The following is a 25475-nucleotide window of genomic DNA, read 5'->3' as shown; positions in this document are numbered from 1 at the left end:
GGATTTTTTCAGTACAAATGAACTCACTAAACATGTGCTTAGATACATGACAAGTCATGTGACAAATGAAAGTTTTCATAAAATTATTATTGTATAAAACTTCCTGCTTTACTGCAATATTCAAGCTGCTCTGTTTATTCTAACATATGTCGTGCATAAATGACAATATACGACAGACACACATTGTACTGTACTACAATACAAATTTATTTGTCTTTACAGTTCAGTAATGTCTAAAAAAATTCATTTATCAACTGTCTTAACTTGTGTCTCTGAAATATCATTATAGTATCATAAGCATAGCATACATTCATTAAGCAATGAAGAGTGATAACTTTAAAAAGTGATCTTAGTTAATTTAAAGATAATTGTGAATGTATAAAATCTGATCATAAACCTCAAATTAATTTCCTCTCTAGTGACTAAATATGGTAAGAGTTATCAATAACTGTAAAATCAATTACTGCAGCTTTAAAGTAACAAGACATTCAGTTTGTAAAGATAAATGCTTTTCAACTATATGAAGAGGGCTATTGATGAAGAGTGGTAATGATATTGATGATTGGGTTGAGTTGGACCATCTTAAATATATTCAGTGTTAAATGCAGTTTAAAATGCATAAAATATGTAATTCCACATTCATTTAGTATACATTTTAAGGTTTAGACCTAAACTATTTCTAATCAAAGGCAACTTGTAAAGGAAGCACTAATATTTACTGAGTAAACGTTTAAAAAGCTGTGTGGACAAAATCAGTCATTTCAGAAAGTGGTGGGAACATGCCCCTAGTGTCCCTAGCATGAATTACACTAAGTTTCTGGTTCTAGTATTAACTCTTGTTTCTTAGATATTTATTTAGTTTATTTATTTAGTTACCTACATTAACTAACAATAGATTGAATTAATTATATTGCATGTGCAGACCATCTGCTACTTTCTATTGTGCACCTGTGCATAAAAAGGTGTATGCTGTCTTTATGTTTATTTTAAAGTAAAGATGATATCTTTGGGATATTTTGGGGATAGCTTTGAAACATGGTATGAGGGCTTTTTTGAAGTAGTGATGAGGTATTCTAAAATAATTCTCCTAAAAGTTTGTTAACAGTATTCTGAATACAACCTCTTTAAAACTTATAATTACTATAGTTTTGTATTCTGAATACATGCTGGCCTTAAGTGTATTCAGTTACAACACAACCATGCTTATATGTAGTATGAACTGCCAGGATATAGGACTATGAAATGGTAAATTTTGTGTTGATCTAAATAATTAGCCCTTGTCATTAACGTTTAAAATCCAGCCAGAGCAGATTGCACAATACAATTCAGCTTTATGCTGAAGCAAGATGAAATTAAGAAAACTGGGAGTTACTTAAGGCATTCCACATAATTAGCAGGGAGCATGCCAGACTTTCCTGTTCTCTGGACAGTGCCATACATCCAGCCTTCATCGATTGGCTGCACGTTGATTATGACATCATTATCCCAAAAGGAGACTTCATCATGATCTTGGGCTGTGTAATCATATAGAGCACGATAAACTCTCTTCTGTATGGACAGAAAAATAATTAAGAATTAAAACAAGACAGATAGTGTATCGTTTGCATGTAGTGTGAACTCTACATTATCTTAAGGTCATGAGATGAGACTTAAAACTGTCAAAAGCTTCAGTAAGTGAACCAGACAGCATAACCTGCTCAACTGAATTTAATAACAGGTCTAAATACAATACTTGTGCATTAAAATGTTTTTGGACACCAACAGTTAATAACTTGATTCATTTTATAAATATAAACTTTAAAGGAAACAACATTCATAGTTGTAAATATCACAAGTCATGATCTTTCTGCAGAACTGGAAGATTATAATATTATATTCTGGATTATAACACAATATATTCTGGATAATGACAATGATTTATACATTATATATTAAATATAATTGTTACTGTCAAATAAAGTGTTAATATTTGAGGCATATAAGGCATCTGAACTAGATTAGAGTAGAACATAATTAAAGGATGTTTAATTAATTGGGTACAATTAATTGGGTGCATTCCACTTCAAGAGAGAAAAGTAATTAAAGATGAGGTTTCACCATGGTGGAAGAGTGACGTGAGCGAACAGTCAGTTGGTTAAGGTGATGGCTATTCTGTTGGTCATCACCTGTAAGAACAGGATTGAGAAAAATAGATGAACCAAAAAATAGATGAATAAATAGAGGTGAGAGAAGGAGTTTAACAGAGCTACTCATCTAAAGAACTGGACACTGTAAAAGTAAAAATTGAAGAGCCTTTTAGTATTACAGATACCAAACACATGTCAAGGAAATAAACTTATAAAGTAACTTATAAAATACATGGCTTAGTAGAAATAAATTCTTACAACCTCTCACCCCTGTGATACCTATATAACCATAAGCTTAACCCTAAATTCAAACCTAACCCTACATAATCATAACTCTAACCCTAACACTTTTGACAAATACAAGATGTATTTATTAGCTCTTTACTTGGCAGATGTGTATGATTTTCAAGCTATCAGCAACATCAAATTGCCACCATCTGGAACAATAAAGGCAATGCATTACTCCGAATACAAAATACAAATTCAACATACCACAAGGTCTACTGACTGTAACGCTTAAGTAGGATGCGGGGACAAGTCACGTGGAACATAAGACTTTGTTTATTTAACATGTTCACAATCAAATCCACACACAAATGGAGTCAAACACTAACAACTCGAACACGAAAACGACAGACCTTTATATATATATGATAATGACACAATGAGGAGCACATGTGAGACACAAGGAGGTCGTGGCCACATTGACAAACACACACACTCACACACACACGAGGAGACGTTCGGGGAGAGGGGGGCGTACCGTGACAGTGACAAAATAGAATAACACTCAAAAAAGACCTTTTCTGTCATATACTTGGCATTGGGTATTTTACAATACACAGCATGCTGTGATATTGTACAGATCATTTTAAAGACTTTTTGAAACCTGATTAACTTTATCTTAATAATGTGGTAGTGTGAAGGCTTGGAAGAAAGCTACTTGCAGGAAAGCTCTTCTGACAAATGGTCCAATGAGATATACAGACACCAGTGCCAAAGACTGTTTATCAATCAGCATGTGGCAATCAGCAAATGGGCTTGAACTTTCTTGAAAGTTGAAAAATGAAGAAAGGATATTGGACCTTCTTCATCCATGCAGGTTTTTGTGGGATAAAGGATGTGAAAATCTACTTCACACTCATTGTCTATTCCAGTAATTGGAAAACCTATGAGGAGAATGTGATTCTATATCAGTGTTAATGAAACCACTCTTTAATTTGTTAGAGTGAAAGCAACATAAGTGCTCCAAATAAGTAATATGTGCTCCAAAAATGAAATGTAGTCTGAAATCTGTCAGTGTAATTGTTTACAGTATGGAGGACTGTGAGCTTTTGCTTTGTTCTGAGTGCAACATGCTTAGCTGTTCCTCTTTATATGTTACTAGTGATATTGGTATCCTTATCTGAGAAATGTAGATTAGTCTCTTGTGTAACAGAGAAGATTAGAGGTGCACATTCAGACATTAGAGAAGAACAGATTTAGTATGCAAGAGTCAGATTGTCTCCTTCATGGGAGGGTACTGCTCTCATTTCTCATAGCATAGTGCAGTCTGTCAAATTTATACCATTTTTATCTATAAAAGAATAATTCCAGAAGATTTTAGCATTCATTTTGATTACCATAAGAGCCACAGAAAGCATTTGTATTTGTCTTAGACTCTATTGGGTTCACACAAAATATAATGGGCCCTAGTCACTATGGCAGTCATACCTTTGACCTAATTTTACCTTTTGAGGTCAACATAAATAATATAGCTATTCTCCCACAGACTGCTGTGGACTCTGACCATTACCTTATCACCTTATCATATTTGAACTTCACCATAGTCATATGTTCATCCTTTCACCATAGTGTTAAATGTATCATAAAGTCCTCCACAGGTACCAGTTTTATTTAAAATCCTCCAGATCAAACTGGTTTAACTTTTCAATTGCTATGAGTTGGATTATTTGGTGGAACACTTTGGAGTCTACTTTTCACTCTACCTTAGATAATGTAGCACCACTGAAAAATAAGACATGAAATACACAACAACAAGCTCATCCCTTGGTACAATTACCATCCACACATTAAAACAACCCATTAGAAATCCAGAACATAAATTGCATCTGACTTAACTAGAAATATACTACACTGGAAAGACAGACATACACTACAGAAGGGCACTTACTACAGCATGGATGAGAGCAGGCAATTTCGAGTCAGGGCAAGCATTTCAGGTCAGCAGTTTACATGGGATGTGATCTAATACAGTCTGTTGTTTACATGTGTAGATGCATTTAATCAGAACAGATGTGTGGCATGTTCACATAGAACTGGACTGAACTGAATGATTGTATACAGTAAATAGTGGTAGTGTGCCAAATGGTGCCTAATCTGCAATAAAACCTAAAGGAGACATGAGAAAGCAATACTTGTCAGCACAGGCTATGGTATAAATTATAATTTTTAGTTATTTAAGGGTTTTAATTAAAAACAGGCTCCTGTTGAGCCTGGAAACCACCATTTTGAGAAACATACATCACCATGTATTTATGTTAAGACAGAAGGCATGCACAGAAAAAATGCAGTCAGGATGTAATCAGGTTAAATTTATATGGGTACAGTGTTTCTTTTAATTTGTTTATGAAGGGGTTATTAAGCTACTGCTCTTGAAATTTTGAAATTAAAATTTTAATTGATTTGGGCCTTTTTATTCTGATTGAGGTTTTAAAACAAAGTATTTTTATTCATTTTGGAATTGTAAACCACATATATTCGCAATATTAAGCTCCATGTAACTCCAACTACTGTTGCGTAATAGGTGTGTGAAGGTATATATGTGCCCATTTGTACACTGTTATCTTTAGAATGTTGTGTAATTCTCATGTGTCCAAAGTATTCCTTTTTGTCATATTCCTATCAGAATAATTTTTTATTGAAGGGGTGAATATAATAATTCTAATGTCTTCATTACATGAAATAGGCTATTATTACTTATTTTCATTTGTATATGTTTTACCTTTTTAGTTTAGATTAGTCTTTGAATATAGATATTAGTTGGAAGGATTAAAGGGGTGGTGACCATCATGGGGAAAACAAAGGCTGAAAGGAATTTGTTTGGAGCCTTATTGCTTGCTTTAGAAATAATATAATTTAAATTTCTTTTTTGGTTCTTATTCCTCTCCATTGTGTAAGGGATTTCTGATAAATTGTGCAAACTGAAAGCAAGCCAAGAAACTTGGTGAGATCAATTTGGGCAGCACAGCTGCTTAACATTTTTGCCTCTCAGCACTAGGATGTTAGGTTCTTGTTCTCGTCTGTGTGGGATTTCCATGTTTTCCCCATGTCTGTGCAGGTTTCCTCAGAATCTCTGGTTTCTTCCCACAGTCCAGAAAACACGGAGGACACTTGAATTGATTACTCTAAGATTGTCCTGTTGTGAGTGTGTGTTAATGACTATGTCTGCATGCTTAGTGATGGATGTTATCCTCCTTCCCTGCGTCCCAGTGTTGTGTTTGATTGGCTATTGCATCTCACTGCTGTGTGCTGACTCTTTGTATAAGCACTGTGCAAAGGGTTGGGCATTAAGAAAAGTGCTATATAAGTGTAACTAATAATAAACAATTATTATAATTGGATTCCTCTCAAGGTTCATTCTCTCTGGGAGTTGTTTCTTGTCACAGTCACCTTGGCTTGCTTATTCGGGTCCTGGAGCCAGATTCTCTGTATAGATGTTTTTTGTAAAGCTTATTTGTGACAACATGTATTGTAAAATGCACTATAAAAATAAATTTAAATTGTATTGATTATTTTCTTCGAGTCAGTTGCATAACAGCAGCCCTCAAATTTCATCTTTTGTAAAACACATTCTGTTATTAATTTTAAAGGCTTTAGGTAGTCAACCATCTGTGACCTCTTTTGTGACCTCTTTTTTCCATATATGACACTTTTCTTTGTGACCAAATGCAGTTTGCACACCAATTCAACTATTTTGCTTATCTGGAACAATTCATAAGGCAGCATACAAAATGTATGTGTTAAAGTGCTGAACCTAATACAACTCTGCTATGTAGCTGCCATTTTGACTATAGTTTGTGTGTTTTAAAACAATCGGCCATTTTGTTCTACAAAGTTAATTTACACATGCATGCACATGTGTTTTCTTGCCTGTGCTTGCTGTGTCCTGCAGTGTAGAGGTGCTGCTGCAGACAGAAGAACTCCTGTCATCCCACATCTCAGACCCCAAGGAGCTGCACACAGACTGTGTGCAAGGGGGCACTGAATGCATAGACTTCTGCTGAGGGCGACTAGCCCGTTCTACACACACCACATCCACACACGTGCATACCCAGATAGACACAACCCCACACAAACATAGACAGATACATACACACATACACACGCATGCATAGATACATACACACACCCACACATATACACTCCCCCCCAGATGCATACCCAGACACACAAAGACCCACATACAAATACACAGATGCACCCACATAGGTGCGCACACACATATATACAGTACACACAACCACACATTCATGCACAGATACACACAGAGAAAACAGCAAGGCACAACATAAATATGTAAGATGTAGTACACAGTTTTATATTACACCATGCCTGTTACAGTGTATCTATGCAAATACATAATATACTGAGTAACTATATGTAACACACACTGTACTTACTTTGTACTATTTTTGTACAAACTGATACTCTTCAATGTGTTTTCCATTATGTATGTACAGAGTATCCTTATTACACATTGTTACAATTTTTTACTTAGTTTATTATCCTGTAATTAATAGTATAATTACACTGTAACAATGATCTTGTAAAGTGTTACCACAAAAATTGAAAGAAAGAAAGAATAAAACTAAAGAATTATAATAAAATTATGAAAAATATTACCCAAGAAGAAATAACTATTATTGATTATTAGTAATGTTTTATCTAATTGGATTATGGAATATGGAAATCTGAAAAAAAAAACAAAGTTAAAATCTGAAAAATTTGCTCAAAAGTATGAAAGTTGAGGAGATGTTTGTGTGGTCATGTTGTAGTCGGAGGGTGGAGTAACAGTACCAGACATTCTGCGAAGGCTTTTAGACTGAATGTTGTCTTCTATGGGGTCAAAATCAAATATGGAGCCTGGATCTGTCCTCCACACCTTTAGGTCTTCTAATTAAATTGAATAAACTTTATTTGTCTCAGAGGGGTATTTCCATAGAACAGTCTTACATCTACAACAGCAATAACACTGCCCCATGGGAAATAGGTCAAAGGCAATGTGAATGCCATGTGATGGGTCATTAATTACACATTGGTCCTTTTTTAGGCCATTTTACGCACATATTTTTCATTTTCAGTCAGCCTTCTTACATTAGACACTATTAATCAACAAAAAATCAAATTCAACTCTTAACCCATAAGTTTAATAGTGCATTTGAACGTCTCTGATAATTTTCCAAAATTATCTTAATGAAAAGCCTACTGTAATTGATTAGTGAATCAATCACACTTTATGGGTTTTAAAACCATATATATTCTCAAGACGTACAGTGTCTTGTAAAAGTTTTCACCCCTTCATAATCACCAGATTCAATCTTGTTTACACTTGACATAAATTACACTTTGATACATTGTTCTGAATCATATTGTATGTTAAAAAACTGACATTCAAGATGAATTATTTTACAGTGATACTGGTTTTATGTCAGAAAATATTCTGTCATGAAAATTACTGCCTGAAAAGTGTTGCTTATTACCAGGCCAATGTAACTTGGCACTTGAATGAAGAGGGTCTTGAATGGAGATTTTAAGGATTTACAGGTAGAGGTCAGTTGTAAGCCAACTGTGTTCTCTTGGCTCTGCATAAACGTCCACATTACAGGGTTGAATACTTATGGGTGCGACACTGGTCCCCATCACGTCCCTGTGGTGATGCTCACCTAGTGGTTTCATATTTTTGTTCTCTGTTTGCTTTTCACCATGTGTTGTGTTTACTTTCCTTACATTTTGCCATGCACCCCTTGTTAACAGAGTTCCCTGCTTCACCTGTGCCTTGATCTTCCTCTTAATCATTGTGTGCATATATAAACTTTTGTTGAGCTTGTTCAGTATCGGTTATTGTCTATTGTGTGCAAGCGAACGTGTCTGTACATTTCATCATGTTTGTTGTATCACTTTCATTTCGATTTGTCTTTTGTTTTGGGCATCATTCCTGAATCATACCCTTTTTTCAGTCACTGGCCATTCCAGTGTCACACCCATATGTATTCAAACCCTGTAATGTGGAAGTTTAATAGAGCAAAGATAACACAGTTGGCTTATAACTGTTATAACCAGTAAATCATTAAAACCTTAATTCAAGACCCTGTTAATTCAAGTGCCATTGGTCAGACTGTGAATCTGAAAAACAACTGTAAAAGTGAATACAAAAGAGCATTCTAAGGAAATTAGATATTATGTTATAAACATGCTAAAATATAACATGTTATAAGCATGCTATAAGCAGCAAAAGGCTACAAAATCATATCCAAAAATGCTGACTGGAATAATCTTTGTGTCATTTGTAAACCAGGTGAGTCTGATGACTTAAGGCACTTTTTGCAAGGCAATCTGAACATTTATTCTTGAATGTAGTTTTAGGTACTGATGAAGTCAATCTACAATTACTTTGTCTCAGCTCTGGTTAATTATAACCAAGTTCAAAATTAATAAACCTTTCCTCATTTTTTTCTGATTTCTAAACTAAATGTTTCTGAACATTTATAATAAGAAACCAATATTTTAGTATAAACACCCCCAGCAACAAAATAAATGAAATATTCAGTCTGAACTGAATTATATTCTTCACTAACCAACAGCAATATCTGTGCTTGGCTCCATTTCCATGTTCTGGTTGTCTAGTGCAGAAGGGTGGCTCCTTTCCCTGCTCTGCTCACAGTCCCTATGGACCTTGGCCTGAGGGAGAACAAAACACTGTGAATATGTAAGTTTGGACAGGTCTGTTATATAAAAGGAACTACAGAAGGAATTTTAAGAAAAAAGTAATGCACAGACATGCAATGACACACACAGACACACACACACAAACATCTGCATTACAGTTAGGTGCAAACATGTTAAAATATTGCTAATGTCAAAATATTGCTCTTAGTTTGTGTGTATTCTAACATGTATTTGTATTCTAACATGTATTTGAATCAAGAATCACTGTATTTGAATCAAGAATCAATTGAATCAATTTTGTATTTGAATCAAAAATTATTCATAATTTAGAGGGTATCACCAAGTAACTTTGCAGATTAGAGTGAAAACCCCATCACACTGTGACAAAATTTGTGAGTGCATATGTACTGAAAATGCCACAGGTATACCAGGGAGATGATGTCCTGAGATTTGCGAACACGTCTCAACTCGGGTGTGTCTAGCACTGTACATGAACAACCCTTCATCTCCTGAAGATTGCGTTGATATTTTACCTGAAGTCACACATACACAGACACGTGTGTAGACCTATACTCCCAAAGACTTGTTTTTTGTGTTTTGCTTTGTTTTGTTTAGCACACACCCGCACCAGGTTTAATGCTGTGTGTCTGTGTGTATTTAAACCCCTGTTGGTGTGTGCATCAGTGTTGGTCATTGTGCCTGTTGATTTGTATTCATGCTAATCGTATAGGTTCATGTCACCTTGTTAGTGTTCACATTGTTTGAAGCTAGTTATATGTGTATCCATGTTCACTGATTACATTACGTGTGAGTGCCACCATTATCTGTGTTATATGTTATTAAACGTCAGTCTACGTTGAAGGAGTCTGTGCGTCCTGCACCTCACCCTGCAGCACTTGGGCCATTACACTTACAGAATGACAGTTTTGAAAACTGTTTGACAGTTCTAATGCAGAGTCTTGTCATCTCCGCAATAAACTGCTGTAACAATTGGTAAATTCATTTCATTTTTCAGTAAGGTGATCATTTTGATACCTAGCTTGATACTTGATCATTAGCAAACAGCTGACATACCAAGCGAAATGCCATTTAAACAGCTTCAAATTAAAATGAAAAAGAAAGCTAGCTAGATGTGCTCCTAATCACTGTTGATTAACTCTGAGTACTAAAATATGGGCAGGCATAAGGCCTGTCTCACTTCCACTCTGGTCCCATCTACTGAGCAAATGCAAATAAGCTGCTGATTTTCAAATAGGCTTACCAGCAGCTTCTTAAAGTCCCAATGTGAATCAGTGGAAACATGTTGTTCATGGAGTTGTTGGCATGAACTAATATATATATATAAGTTCTACAACATTATATCTATATCTGTATGTCTAATTTCTAAATCTTTATTTCCTACACAGTCTACCATTTATCCCCTGCACTTAAAATGGGCCATAGTATTTTGCTGATACCTATAAAGTTGCAGATTAGAACTGGTGTTGATTTGTAAAGGTTGTACATACAGAGCTGATGTTCTCCTGGTTCCTCCGAACTCTCTCCATTTCAGGAGTGTCCTTGACTGAAGTCCCACTACCCACCTCCTCTCTGTACTGCACCTGCACATTTGCATGTCCAACACATTCAAACAAAGGCATCACCAAACATATACATCTGAATGGATTTATATATACAATCAGCTGCATACATTAAAAATCCCAATACTGACTGAGCTTTAATTACTAGTGTTAGGGTTAGATAACCTTAACCTTTTAATTGCTATTCCTAATCCTAGTCACTGTAGCCCTTTGCTTGTCATTAGGTTCACAGCCTGACCTTCCTGTAAAGGTCAAAGGGTACGCTGCTTGTGTTGGAAAAATCGTTACATTACAAATTAAACTTAATAGCCACCACCAAGGGCTAGAAATGTGTGATTCATTTAAATGTTTAAGTGGAAACATACTTCACTAATTTTCTTGGTGTTCTCTTTGGCAAGAACAATCTCTGGAGTCTCTGTGACTGAGGACATCAGTCCTTTCATTAACTTGGAATCCCAGGTGTACCTCAACTACACATACATAAAGACAAGTATTGAGCGTGTACACAAACAATTATTTGATCATTTGAACAGTACAAATACAACAAAGTAGCTGTTCAGTAGCTATCGGCTGTTCGTGGCTATTACTACAACAACAACAACAATAACAAAACATGTTGTTTCCAATCAATTAAAATGAAAGGAAGTAAAAGTGAACTAAGGTGTCACTGACAGAGCTGATGTTGCGCTGGTTGGTCTTCACTCTCTCCATCTCTGGAGTATTTGGCATGACACCATATGAGCTCCTCAGCTTCTCTGCATTATCCTTATACTTCTTCTGCATAAACAAATATGTCCACAACAAAAAAATATTAGAGACATTGCAATTTTACCAAACCAAAGCAAAACAAACAAACACAAAAACATTATGGATGCAAAGATGGCGGGATGGGTGTAATTATGTAGATTGTCAGTTAGATGCATGATGGATAGTGGTGTTAAAAAGGTGAATGGTTTTTATCAGTCTTCTCATCTTCTCATATATGTTAGCCAATAAGTTTCTTGAACATTCCTGGTTTCTGTCACAGGATGCTCCCCCCGTACAAATCACATGGTATGGCCTGCCGCGTGCAGGTGGGGTTCCCTCTTGTTTGTGGCCACACCTCCATGAGGGCACGCACCTGTACATGGTTAATCGTTAGTGTTTGTTAGGCTATTTAAACCTCTGTCAGTGCATCCCTCACTGTTGGTCATTGTTTGTCAGAGTCAGAGCATATTTTACTATCCATGTTTGTCTAGCCTGCATTTATTTTACAATCTTTATCGTTAGTGTTAAGTGTATTTATGTTCACTGTTAATGTTGTGTGAGTGCCACCGTTGTCTATTACATGTTGTGTCATTAAATGTTTCACAAAGTCAAAGGAGTCTGTGCGTCCTGTTCCAGGCCCTGCAGCATTTGGGCAATCGTCACAGTTTCCGTCAGCCAGTTACCCTTTACTATGGTCTGCCCCTATCCTATCGAATGTTTGGATGAGGTAACTTCAGCTCCCCCTATATTTAATATGTGTAAAATCTTCTGTTCACAATACTGCCTTAATGGTTATGTTAGTCATATTTAATTAATCCATCTCATTGATAGGTGCATGTGAGTTTTAGGATTCCTTCATCCTCAATTCATTATGGACTTCAACATTCGTAAACTCACTGAGCTCTTGTGTGTCCGGGAGAAGGTGAATGCCATTGTTATTGATAAATTACTTTGAGCTACTGTGACCAATTCATGCATGCTACCTTCCATAACAGTTTAACACACATCAACTCTGTGGCTGGTAATTTGTGCTTGACTCTTAATTTAGGCATTAAAGTAATATCAATTTAGCTGTAAATGGCTCTAGCTACTCAGCTTCAATCAGTTCATCATATTTATCATTACCGGTGATTATTGAACATTTTATTAATTTCTCTGTTTGCTAAAGCAGCCATGAGAATAACTGAACTATTCTACTTTTAATTCACATCTGTTAGTGGCATAGATGTGTGTAACAATAAATCATCCTTGTGGACATTCTTCTCTAATGTTCTCACTGGACAATCTGTTATGACTGTGGATATAATGAAGAACTGCCCTAAAGATCCACCACTTAAGACAAATTGGGTCACAAATTGGGTTTTTGTCTCAATCAACTCTGTTACAGGTAGGTAGGTGGTCAATGGCTGACCTGGCTGTAGACATCTTTCAGATAAGCTGCATGAAGGAGCTCAGGAGAATCAGTCACTGTGCCAAATGAACTATGCCTTTGCTGAGCCAGCTGTTTGTAGGACAGCTGAAAGAGTATACAGACATGAACATGTTTGAACACTTCTGATAAATAAAGAAAAACAAAATTTCCTTGCAATATAGCTACAATCCAAACAATAAGACAAGTTTACAAAATTTGGTGGAATAATAATATTTTGAATTGTTATTTTAAATAAAATTAAAACATATCAGTAAAAATATTCAAGGATATGAGAAAAATGTTACTGGAAAAGATGCAGGAAAAGTAGCAAATTTGCAGACCAGACAAAGTTTGCCCATTAGTCAGAGCAGTTCCACTAGACTTCTGATTATTTGTCCATTATGCATGGTAGTTCTACTGGATATTTGCTTCAATTACACTTGCACTGGAATCTTTTATATTACTTATTATTTATTCATGATTTATTTTAAGGTGCCCAAGAAAACCCAAAAGAACTATCTGTCAGTAATTGTATTCGGTCTCTGTGGCACTGAAAGAAGTGTGTAGTGCAAGACCGCAAGACTACAAACATAAGACCAAACTAATTTCTGGCTATCTCAATAACTTCAATGATGACTCTCCATCCTCCACTATGCCCATTTGTGAAATGTCCAACAACAGGAAAAGAAATACTGGGCTTACTGTATGGAAAGATAAATAATGCATAAAGTTCCCTGCTAGTCTCTGACTTGGCAGGTCAGATGCTTATTTGCTGCATACTAGTTACTGTTTACCAGAACTGTTAGATAATGTACACATGAAGCAGTGGAGACTCTCTGGTGATGTTACTGTACAACTATTTATCTATTAATCTAGACTGACTTTGGTGCTTCACTTTTTGTACATTTGCACATCAGATCTTATATACACAACATAAAAGGCAATCGTCTGACATCTACACTTGTGACTTTAAATGCTCTAAACATTTAGCAAAATTCAGAAATGACATGTAACTTGCGGATTTATATATACAATCAGCTGCATACGTTAAAAATCCCAATACTGACTGAGCTTTAATTACTAGCGTTAGGGTTAGCTAACCTTAATCTTTTAATTACTTCCTCGGATTAGGGTTAGTCCTAGTCACTGTAGCCCTTTGCTTGTCATTAGGTTCACAGCCTGACCTTGCTGTAAAGGTCAAAGGGTACGCTGCTTGTGTTGGAAAAATCTTCACATTACAAATTAAACTTAATAGCCACCACCAGGGGCTAGAAATGTATGATTCATTTAAATGGTTAAGTGGAAACATACTTCACTAATCTTCTTGGTGTTCTCTTTGGCAAGAACAATCTCTGGAGTCTCTGTGACTGAGGACATCAGTCCTTTCATTAACTTGGAATCCCAGGTGTACCTCAACTACACATACACAAAGACAAGTATTGAGCATGTACACAAACAATTATTTGAGCATTTGAACAGTACAAATACAACAAAGTAGCTGTTCAGTAGCCATCGGCTGTTTATGGCTATTACTACAACAACAACAGCAACAACAAAAAATGTTGTTTCCAATAAATTAAAATGAAAGGAAGTAAAAGTGAACTAAGGTATCACTGACAGAGCTAATGTTGTGCTGGTTGGTCTTCACTCTCTCCATCTCTGGAGTATTTGGCATGACACCATATGAACTCCTCAGCTTCTCTGCATTATCCTTATACTTCTTCTGCATAAACAAATATGTCCACAACAAAAAAATATTAGAGACATTGCAATTTTACCAAACCAAAGCAAAACAAACAAACACAAAAACATTATGGATGCAAAGATGGAGGGATGGGTGTAGTTATGTAGATTGTCAGTTAGATGCATGATGGATAGTGGTGTTAAAAAGGTGGGGAGTTTTTATCAGTCTTTTCATCTTCTCATATATATTATGCAATAAGTTTCTGGAACATTCCTGGTTTCCGTCAGCCAGTTATCCCTCACTATGGTCTGCCCCTATCCAATCGAGTGTTTGGTTGAGGTAACTTCAGCTCCCCCTATATTTAACATGTGTAAAATCTTCTGTTCACAATACTGCCTTAATGGTTATGTTAGTCATATTTAATTAATCCATCTCATTGATAGGTGCATGTGAGTTTTAGGATTCCTTCATCCTCAATTCATTATGGACTTCAACATTCGTAAACTCACTGAGCTCTTGTGTGTCCGGGAGAAGGTGAATGCCATTGTTATTGATAAATTACTTTGAGCTACTGTGACCAATTCATGCATGCTACCTTCCATAACAGTTTAACACACATCAATTCTGGGCTGGTAATTTGTGCTTGACTCTTAATTTAGGCATTAAAGTAATAGCAGTTTAGCTGTAAATGGCTCTAGCTACTCAGCTTCAATGAGTTCATCATACTTATCATTACTGGTGATTATTGAACATTTTATTAATCTGTTTGCTAAAGAAGCCATGAGAATAACTGAACTATTCTACTTTTAATTCACATCTGTTAGTGGCATAGATGTGTGTAACAATAAATCATCCTTGTGGACATTCTTCTCTAACATTCTCACTGGGCAATCTGCTATAACTGTCAATATAATGAAGAATTGCCCTAAAGATCCACCACTTTAGTCAAATTGGGTCACAAATTGGGTTTTTAGTCTCAATCAACTCTGTTACAGGTAGGTAGGTGGTCAATGGCTGACCTGGCTGTAGACATCTTTCAGATAAGCTGCATGAAGGAGCTCAGGAGAATCAGTCACTGTGCCAAATGAACTATGCCTTTGCTGAGCCAGCTGTTTGTAGGACAGCTGAAAGAGTATACAGACATGAACATGTTTGAACACTTCTGATAACTAAAGAAAAACAAAACTTCCTTGCAATACAGCTACAATCCAGATAATAAGACAAGTTTACAAAATTTGGTAGAATAAAAATATTTTTAATTGTTATTTTAAATAAAATGAAAACATATCTGTAAAAATATTCAAGTATACGAGAAAAAAAATGTTACTGGAAAAGATGCAGAAAAAGTAGCAAATTTGCAGACCAGACAAAGTTTGCCCATTAGTCAATGCAGTTCCACTAGACTTCTGATTATTTGTCCATTATGCATGGTAGTTCTACTGGATATTTGCTTCAATTACACTTGCACTGAAATCCATTATATTACTTATTTATTCATGATTTATTTTACAGTGCCCAAGAAAACCCAAAAGAACTATCTGTCAGTGATTGCATTCAGTCTCTGTGGCACTTGAAGAAGTTTGTAATGCAAGACCGCAAGACTGCAAACACAACACCTAACTAATTTCTGGCTATCTCAATAACTTCAATGATAACTCTCCATCCTCCACTATGCCCATCTGCGAAATGTCCAACAACAGGAAAAAAAGCCACTGGGCTTACTGAATGGTGTCACGGTACAGCCCCTCCTCCCAGACATCTGTGTGTGTGTGTGTGTGTGTGTGTGTGTGTGTGTGTGTGTGTGTGTGTGTGTGTGTGTGTGTGTGTGTGTTCGTTCATATGGCCACGCTCTCCCTGTGTTTCACACCTGCTCCCTCAACAGATTACCAGAACTGGTAAGATTATGACTAGTATCCAGGTTCGGACTTCTGTATTATCGGATTATCTGTATTGGGACTACCAGGAGGGCTACGGGGATTACAAACAGAGTGAGGAGTCCCACAGCATCAGCCTCCGGTTGGACTTGAAGATGTACAGTCTGGAGGGTCCATGAATGGAAGTGGAGGACGCCTTCCATTAGGATCCGTCCTCTATGATGGACACGTTTTCAGCAGATTCCTAGAGTGACGAGCCTCCGGTGCCCAGGGCTCTGCCGTTCTGGAGTCAGTAAACTGCCCCACGTGTCTCACACAGAGGCAGCATCATTGTCATCTGAAGACACTCCCTCACCTAAGGCACACAGACTCAGAACTCCGGTGTCTATGTGCAAGCCTCAATGAGGCAAGAAGGAGGTGTCACCAGTGCCTACCCTAGAGACCAAGAAAAGATGCCGCCACCAGAACCGGCGAAGGGCCATCCCCCACAGGCCAGTCGGACTTCAACCCAGCCAACGACTGGTGGACAAGCTGGGGTTCCTGCTGGCTTCCCTGGACTTTTTCATAACCCTTTGTATCATTTTGTTCACATACCTGTTCCTGTCATGGTACCAGTCCCTGTGACACTTAATGTGCCCATCACCTTGTCCCCATTTTGTGCCTGTGCCTGTTCCTGTCAGTGTGTCCGTCCCTGTGTCTATCGTGGTCTTGGTCTCTATTTCCCCCCCCCTCTGTCCTGCTCGTGCTGGCCCATGTCGGGTCATTCAGTCCGCCGGCCTCGCTATTTGGCATTGGTTTCAGTGCTGTAGTCTGATAGGCTGGCGTGCTGGGAGTCACGCTGTTGGGGAGTGGCTCTGTCATGGTATGGCACCTCCTCCCAGACATCTCCGTGCATGTGTGTGTGTGTGTGTGTCTTCGTTTGTATGGCCACGATCTCCCACCTGCTCCTCACTACTGACTCTATGGTGATGTTTGGAAAACAAAGAACGGAATTTATTAAGTGAGCAGAATATTAATAAAAATACAGGTGTAAAGTCAGCATCAGAATGTTTCCCATGGGTGGACAAAACTTGACTCACCACTGAGCAATGGACAAGTACTAGGCTGTCTTATAGTGTCTTTAGACCAGTGAAGGAGGCAAAGTTGCACTATAGAAGCAAATTGGATTCACGGTACTAAAAGGGTGGTTCCAGAAGTCGTGGCAGGGATTGAGGTACACAACGGACTATAAATCTCCCTTCCCCAGTATGGTGAATGTTGATGGCTCTTTGGCAGAGGAACTGACCAACTTCTATGCATGCTTTGAGGCTATAGCTAAGGCTCTAGTGACACAAAATAGCAGCCAGCTAATGGAGTCCACCAGAGAGGAGAATGTTTTCAGCATCATGGAACTCAATGTAAAGGCAAAATAATACTGATATGTCATATATGTGAGGTATCACATGAAAACAGGAAATAATTAAGTTCTGTATTCATAAGCCTCAGTTTAGATTTTTCAAAGATCATTAAAACCAAGACCACAAATACTTCAAATTTGTGTTTTCTTTAAGAACTACATTCTTTAGTTTATTTAACTAATGCTCTTTAATTTAACTATGCTCAGATGTCTACAAAGTCTCACATGTTGGTTATTTTTGAAATTATTCAAACTTGTTTTTCTCGTCAAATTTGTTTTGAATTTGCAGAGAATTTTCATTGCTTGTTCCATAGCTGATAAAACATTATGTTGTCCAGGAATGGTAGTTTAATTCAGAATTTAACAAGAGGGAATTGGTTACCTTTGTTTCACGTCTACTTCTGACTCCAGTGTTATTGTCAAGTATGCTGACAACACTGTTGTATGAGCCTGATCTCTTACAACAATGAGAAGGCCTATCTAGAGTAGGTTACCCAGTTGGAGAACTTGTGCCCGGACAACTACCTGCTTGTGAATATCAGTAAGCCAATTGAGTTGGTAGTGGAGTTTGGTACAAAGCAGAAAGTAGCTATCATGCCTTCAGGAAAAACAAAGTCTCAATGGCGAGCGTGAACAGATTCAAATATCTTAGTGTTTACATCACTTAGGACTCACAGTCCTGTTATGTCAAAACCCAGGTCAAGAAAGCTTACCAGTATCGCTACCATCTCAAACACCTGCAAGTATGTCCTCCAGATCTGCTAAATTCCATCTACACCTGCACCATTGCAAGCATCCTGACAGGAAACCTCACATTCTGGTTTTGGAACAGCACCAAGCAGGACTGCCAGGCTCTTCAGACTCTTGAGCTTCCAGACCAACATCTTATCTACAACATGGGGTGGCAGACCAAGACCATAAGGACCTCAACCACCATGAAAATAGAATCTTCTCTGTGCTGTACAGTTCTGCTCTGTGAAGGCCAATGCAAAGAGATTGACGGAGTTTCTTCTCGCAGGCCATTCAAGCCCTTAACCAGGACATTACATAGGAACAATACTATACCCATTACAATCCCTTGCCTATGTTACTGTACAACTATCTATTAATTATTTTAATCTGGATTGACTTTACACACTTTGCTTTTTGTACATTTGCACATCACATCTAATATACACAACATAAATGGCAATAGTCTGACATCTACACTTGTGACTTTGGATGGTCTAAACATTCAGCAAAATTCAGAAATGACATGTAACTTCAGAAATACTGAAAACCAAGGACACTGAAATGGGTTGGAACTGTATGAGACTATGTGATATGCACACAACTGGTGACCCACAATGGCAATTTTCATTTTCAAATCTTATTTTATGAGTTGATATTACAAGGAATATTATCCATTGATTTTTGAACAAAACCAATATTTGCTTAATGCATTAAAGGTGCTTCTCATTCCATTGTGATTGTATAATGTTTCCCATATCAATGAATAGAGTGACATTATTACACTTGCCATTAACATGTCGGGACTTTTAGTTTTGCTCAACAAAATTATTATTACATTATATATATATATATATATATATATATATATATATATATATATATATATATATATATATATATATATATATATATATATACATACACACACACACACACACAGTACTATATATACCTTGCATGCTTATATAGTCAAGGAATATTTTTGACAAATCACCATGGCGACTGCAGTTAGTTTTAGAGGAGAAAAAAGTGCCATTCATATTGACCAGCAGTAGGATACATATTTACGACACCCAAAACTAAATATTTTAGTGTAGGCCAGTATTTTCAGTATAATATGACTATGATATATAAAGTATATATAAACTGCAGCGTACTATATAGAGTCCTCAAGAGGCCTGAGTGGGTATGTGTGAGACACTTCACCTGGCTGGTGACCTCTGTTGCCTTCTTAGCCCTCTGTATCTCCATTGTTTGAGTACTGATATCCATGCCCTTCCCTATGATCTCCTTTTCCATGTCCTTACGGTACACTTTCTATTAGAACATAAAGAAATTAAAAAGGCATTGAAACCACCGAGCATGGGTTTTACATTCTAGAAGATATATGATGTATATTTTAAATAATACTTTCATTAAATAATAGGTATTGTAAGCAGTACATTTACCATTTTAAAATACTTTTTAGTGAAATATATGGCTTAAAGGAAGTACTGAGAACACTGCATATATCTAGAGTTAGGGCTAGGGTTATATCAGCTTTTGGAATGCAATAAATTGACAACATATTAACTATGGGAAGTGCTTTTGGAATTTGTTAGCTGATGGGGGTTCAAGATTGTTGCTGAAGGATAGAAAGGTAGATGCATCAGTCTGGATGTGAAGACTGAATAAAAGTACACGAAACATAAAACAATCCTGACCAAAAACTAACTAAACAAAAAATGATTGATTACTCTCATGCAAACATAATTTGTTGTGTTACTTGATGTGTTACTCTCCTCAGAGTTAAGCTTTGATAAATGTGCTGCTGCACCTCACTACGGATGCGCTCAGCATTCTTAACCCGCAGCAGATCTGGTGTTTCTTCTAGACCAGTCAGGCCTTTGCCCTTCACGTCACGCTCAAGGTCCTTCCTGTATTCCTTCTGTAAGTGAGAACAGACATACAAATGCGGAAAAAAGCTAAAGGGTTTTTTTTTTAGAGCTGATAATTTCATGTGAGCAATGCAGACTACACTTTCATCACTGTTGATCTGAGACATTGCTAGTAGTCCTAACTTCATAGGATGATTGGTATTGCATGCTGTATTAACTGAGCATTATGGAAATTGCTATCCTTACCTCACTTATGAGGCTGCTGGCATTGCATGCTGTGAGGAATCCAGGTGTTAATTCCACATCCACCAGTGATTTTCCTTTAATACCCTCATCATACTCCTTACGGTATATTTTCTACAAAAGGAGACAAAATAGCATCTTTTGGAGCCCATACTAAGAATGAAGTGAAATTAAATTTAGTGAAGATCTCAGAAATCCCAAATTTAACACTAAACAAAGAAAGCCATTACGATCTACTTGTTTGTCCTTCATTCATTTGATCATAAACTAGAATATATAATAAATATTTTTTAATTTATGGTAAATCAAAAAGTAAAAGTGGTTATTACCTCACTTTGCATTTTCTGAGCCTCCTTGGACATTTTATAGAACTGTGTCTCAGCAAACTCCATCTGGGATTTTCCCTTGTCCTTCTCATACTCCTGTTTGTACTTCACCTAATTTCACATTCAGCATGTACACATGTTAAACATAAACATTGAATGGATACTTTTAGACTTTTAGAATCTGCCAGGCAACCTGCCAATAACACATTGTGACATGTTTTGTCTAATTGGCACTTTAAGAATACTTACTTTTACCAGATTATATTCCCACCAGTACATATTCCCACCAGGTTAAACTCTCACCAGCATATACTCCCATTAATTTTAGTTTTTCTGAAGCTGGTCTTTTCAAAGAAATTATAATTTGCATAAACTGGTGTAGCTTGTGCTCTTGATACATTATTCTCCAGTCTATCTTGACAAGAATGTCTACAGAATAATAATATCATACACTGTCAGGGCCAGGTTCGCATTAGGTCACAACAATCATATCTATGACCATAAATATACAATTGGCAACATTTTAAATGTTACTAGTTATAAATAGCGCCTCCATTTCTTGAATTTTACTTGATGTATATTAAAAGAGTGAACCTCATAATACCACACCAAATGATCCATAGCCTTTCAAGTACTCCAGGAAATATAAGACATGCATTTGCTATTTTCATTTTCTTTTGCTGTAATGAACACACTCTATTTTGTTTATTGATTTCTGGTGAATGATTTGTATCCAGCTATATATGATACAGGTCAACAGAGTAAGCTGCTGTTTGTGCACCTGCACCTCTGCTTCTCCTTCTGGCACTGCCTTAACATTTTTGTCTTTAGCCATTTGTGTTTTGTGTTTAGTTGCACCAACTAGTGCAGCTGGTTTATTGGTATGAGTTGAGCAACGTGATTGGCTGAGAAGTCATTAATTCACACAACACTCCCTCTACTTATACACCACATCACCCCACTCTACTTGGTCAGGAATAGGCCTACATGAAAAGATTATATTTTGTACCCTTATGATATTACCACTATAAACAGTGAAACGGAACCAGATCACACTGTGGATAAACTAAATACAGTTGAGACACATTATTTTACTGGGGTAAATGTGAGAAGGATATAATTAATGAGACAGCAATTATGGGTGATCAGATGTTAATCTCACATCAGCAATGGTTAAACTCACCTGACTGCTTAGGGATGCATTTTCCTTATGATGGCGCTGTTCTGCTGTGTCAAGCTCTAAGTGATACTGTCCCTTAGCCTGTTCATACTTCATCCGGTACTGAACCTGATGGAAAGAATTCTAAGGTTTTCTGCATGCTTTACAATATATAAACATTTAGGCTTCTATTATGAGTGTTTGTGCCTGAAAAACAGAAACTGTTGAGGGTCAGAAGCTTTCAACAAAATGTGTATATGTTAACATTTTTTTTCTGAGTGACAACATCTTTTTACTTTGTCTATATAACTTTAAGTCAATTTTGAGAATGGGTTCTAAGTGAATTAGAGTCTTGATTCTAATTCTTCTAATTCTGAATTAGATTCATAACACTTTTGCAACTTCATTCATAAAAAATCATGTTCTATGGATCAAACCATTAACAAAACAAGAAGCTGAAGGAAAAAAGAAGAAATGGAGTCTGGCATCCCAAGTTCAGTGGCATTTTTACTAGCAAATTACTAGCAAATGCTTTGCTGAAGATTCCACGATTCAGTCTTTCTATACTAATTTGAAAAATGTTGACTTCTATCAGTCAGGAGCACTTTCAATGTGAGTGAACTCAAATGCTGCATTTCTGAAAATTTTTGTTAATGCTGTTGTGTTGTGACTTAATGCTAATGTGATATCAGTGTTTCAGGGCTTTGAGATTTTTTCCACAAATGCAGGTGTTTTTTTAATTTTTTGTTTTTGTAATGTTATTGTATTTTCACTTGATGCATTTGGATTCTTTCTTAATGCATTTGTATTCTGCCTTAATGTATCTTGCTTAATGCAGTCACATCCGTGATTGCTATTTGCTTTGTAAATGCTGTTGAGTTTCAGGGCCACTGTACCAACATGAGTTTGGTTAGGAGATCATCAATTGCTTATTGAACATCTTAAGTATAAAAAAGTGGAGAAATAACATTTTATATTGCAAAATCTATTCCTTGAACTGCTACTAGTCTTTTCCTTTTATTTAGCATTTTTAAAAATGATTAATGTAACAAATATATTTTCGTTTGTTGATATTTTATTTAATTTTATTCATCTTAATGCTTTTTTAAATTTTTTCATCCTTTTTACTTTGTGTACTTTGTTTTTCTTTTTACCTTAATATATGACATACATCAGTTTATTTCTTCTTTCAGTGGGTTTGTCTTTTGTTTGCATATGTACTTTAAGGTGCTTTTAGGTGGTGATTTCTATACATTTTTACTCATTTAACATTTATTGTAATAATATAGTGGCGAAAAAAAATATAAATGAAATATTGTACATTGCTCTGAATCCTGCTGGCATGCAGAATATGGCCCAGATGAAGGAGGTTGGGTAAATCAGTAGCAGATTTGTTGTTTTGATTCTGATTATTTTTGTATTTAACCTGAAACACAAAAATGCAAAATTAGCCTCTTAAATTTTAAGAAGAAATTAGCTCTCAAAAGTCAAAAGTCAATGAATTGTCTATTTACTGTAATTAAAGCAGCATCCATTACATCACAGACATCAATTTAATCATGGAGCAAGTGATTTGTTGGGTGATCAGCTTTTCACATTTTAAAACCAAACATGTTGCAGTGAATGAAATTTTCTAATAAGAGGGAGCTTATTGCATTTTCTCTTATAATCAGGGACTGTCTCCATGATCTCAATTTCTTGTCATTCCTTTACAGAGTTCCCACAAGAAATCAGTTTACACTAATACTAGCCCAACCCTACACTTATACCAACCCATACATAAGACTTACACTAACCCTAACAATCACACTAACCCTAACACTTCACTTATACTAAAACTTCCCCTAAATCCCACTTAGAGGCATGTGTCATTATCAGTCCCTCACAGGTTGTGTGTTCCTTGTTTTCCTTGTGTTGTCTTGTGTTTTTGAGTTCCGTTCCATAGTTTCGTTTTCTCCTCCCGTCATTTGATTTTCAACATCTGTCCCTCGTTTAGTTCATGCATTTAAACCCTGTCTTGATTCCTCTGTTTGTTTAGTCATAAAATCCCATACTTACTGTGTCGGCTCTATGACCCTGGACCATTCTAATGACTCTGATTTGGATTTGCCCATAGAGTACAGGGATACATGACTGAACAAACACAAGAGTACATGAAAGCAAACAGAGGAATCAGGCTATAACAAAAGACTTTGGAAAACCCTGGGCTAAGGCTAGAAAAACAAACAAACACAATGATTCAAATATACATATACAGAGTCAAGAAACAAGCACAGCCACATAAACACATTCAAATGAACAGCAAAAACACAGGGATCAAGACAGGGTTTAAATGCATGAACTAAACGAGGGACAGGTGATGAAAATCCAATGAGGGGAGGAGAAAACGAAACTATGGAACAGAACTAAAAAACACAAGACAGGGAAAACACAGAACACAGAAGCTGGGAGGGACTGACCGTGACAGTATGTTTGCAGCCACTTGAAGAAATTTAAAAAAAATAAATGTATAGAATAAAATAAAATAAATGTATAGAAAGAATGGCTTTATGAATTTACCATTGTTTAGTTCAATTATATTTATATAGCACTGGTAACATTAAACATTGTCTCAAAGCAGCTTTAAAGGAAGCAGGTCTAAACCATTAATGAACAAGCCAAAGGTGACAGTGGCAAGGACAAACGTCCTGGGTGGCATAAGAAAGTAACATTGGGAGTAGCCAGACTGAAAAAGGGAATCAAAACTCCCTGGACAATACTGGGTAGCAGAACTCATATGCTAATTAATCACAATAGATAGCAAGAAAGATGCTGCACTTGGTAAATTATAATAGTCCAATTATAGTAAATTATGATATTCTATAATATCCTGGTGGATAGTCTGCTAATTTTGCCCATAAGTATTGTCCACAAGAATGAAATATGTGGTTTTTCCAATTATTCTAGGCTATTTAAATGTTTCTAATTTTTACAAGAGATTTTCATCACTGCAAACAAGGAGCTGTAGCATCCTAAGATATGTGAAAAATGAAATCACCTGACTGGCAAGGTCTGAGGCAGCTTGGAGGTGTTTAAATGACATACAGTCACTTGGGTTGTAGTGGAATTTCTGTCCTTTCAGGTCTGTCTCAAATTTCTGTTTGTAGTGTACCTATGTAAAAACAGATCATGTAACTAACAGACAGAGAGAGAAAAGATCTCTGACAGTATGCCCAATGAACCAGCTATTATTCCCACATCCAGGTTAGTGGCTTCAGTGTTATAGAAAGTACATGAGCGCAAACCTGCAACCAAACGTGCTTGTGGGAAACACATCTGTGCAATAATAGTACAGTGACTACACACCATCTAGCGCTTCTAGAAGAATACTAG

At 36.5% G+C, this 25475-nt stretch overlaps 1 protein-coding gene across 9 annotated transcripts in view; it reads right to left on the bottom strand.

The window, feature by feature from the left end:
* Nucleotides 1-183: 183 nt before the first annotated feature.
* The window catches only part of LOC113571919 (uncharacterized), a 51581-nt gene continuing 26289 nt past the window's right edge, over nt 184-25475 (bottom strand). For 5 of the 9 annotated variants that reach the window (XM_081715778.1, XM_081715805.1, XM_081715794.1 and 2 more), the window contains 20 exons: nt 25141-25254; nt 23425-23529; nt 22128-22232; nt 20948-21055; nt 20622-20732; nt 20315-20425; nt 19705-19815; nt 15516-15620; nt 14431-14535; nt 14124-14228; nt 12813-12917; nt 11327-11431; nt 11020-11124; nt 10583-10675; nt 9503-9607; nt 8984-9086; nt 7206-7301; nt 6279-6428; nt 2098-2165; nt 184-1548 (listed from right to left, as the gene is read on the bottom strand). In XM_081715778.1, coding sequence (XP_081571904.1) covers nt 1369-1548; nt 2098-2165; nt 6279-6428; nt 7206-7301; nt 8984-9086; nt 9503-9607; nt 10583-10675; nt 11020-11124; nt 11327-11431; nt 12813-12917; nt 14124-14228; nt 14431-14535; nt 15516-15620; nt 19705-19815; nt 20315-20425; nt 20622-20732; nt 20948-21055; nt 22128-22232; nt 23425-23529; nt 25141-25254 — 2190 coding nt within the window. In that variant the 3' untranslated portion in view covers nt 184-1368. The other 4 variants (XR_014124134.1, XM_081715782.1, XM_081715789.1 and 1 more) reach the window with 4 other exon arrangements.

The sequence above is a fragment of the Electrophorus electricus genome, chromosome 1 (genome assembly GCF_041902795.1).
Source record: "Electrophorus electricus isolate QZ-2024a chromosome 1, ASM4190279v1, whole genome shotgun sequence".
Taxonomy (NCBI): Eukaryota; Metazoa; Chordata; class Actinopteri; order Gymnotiformes; family Gymnotidae; genus Electrophorus; species Electrophorus electricus.
The sequence above is the reverse complement of the archived record's forward strand: the minus strand, read 5'-3'. Positions and strand labels throughout refer to the sequence as shown.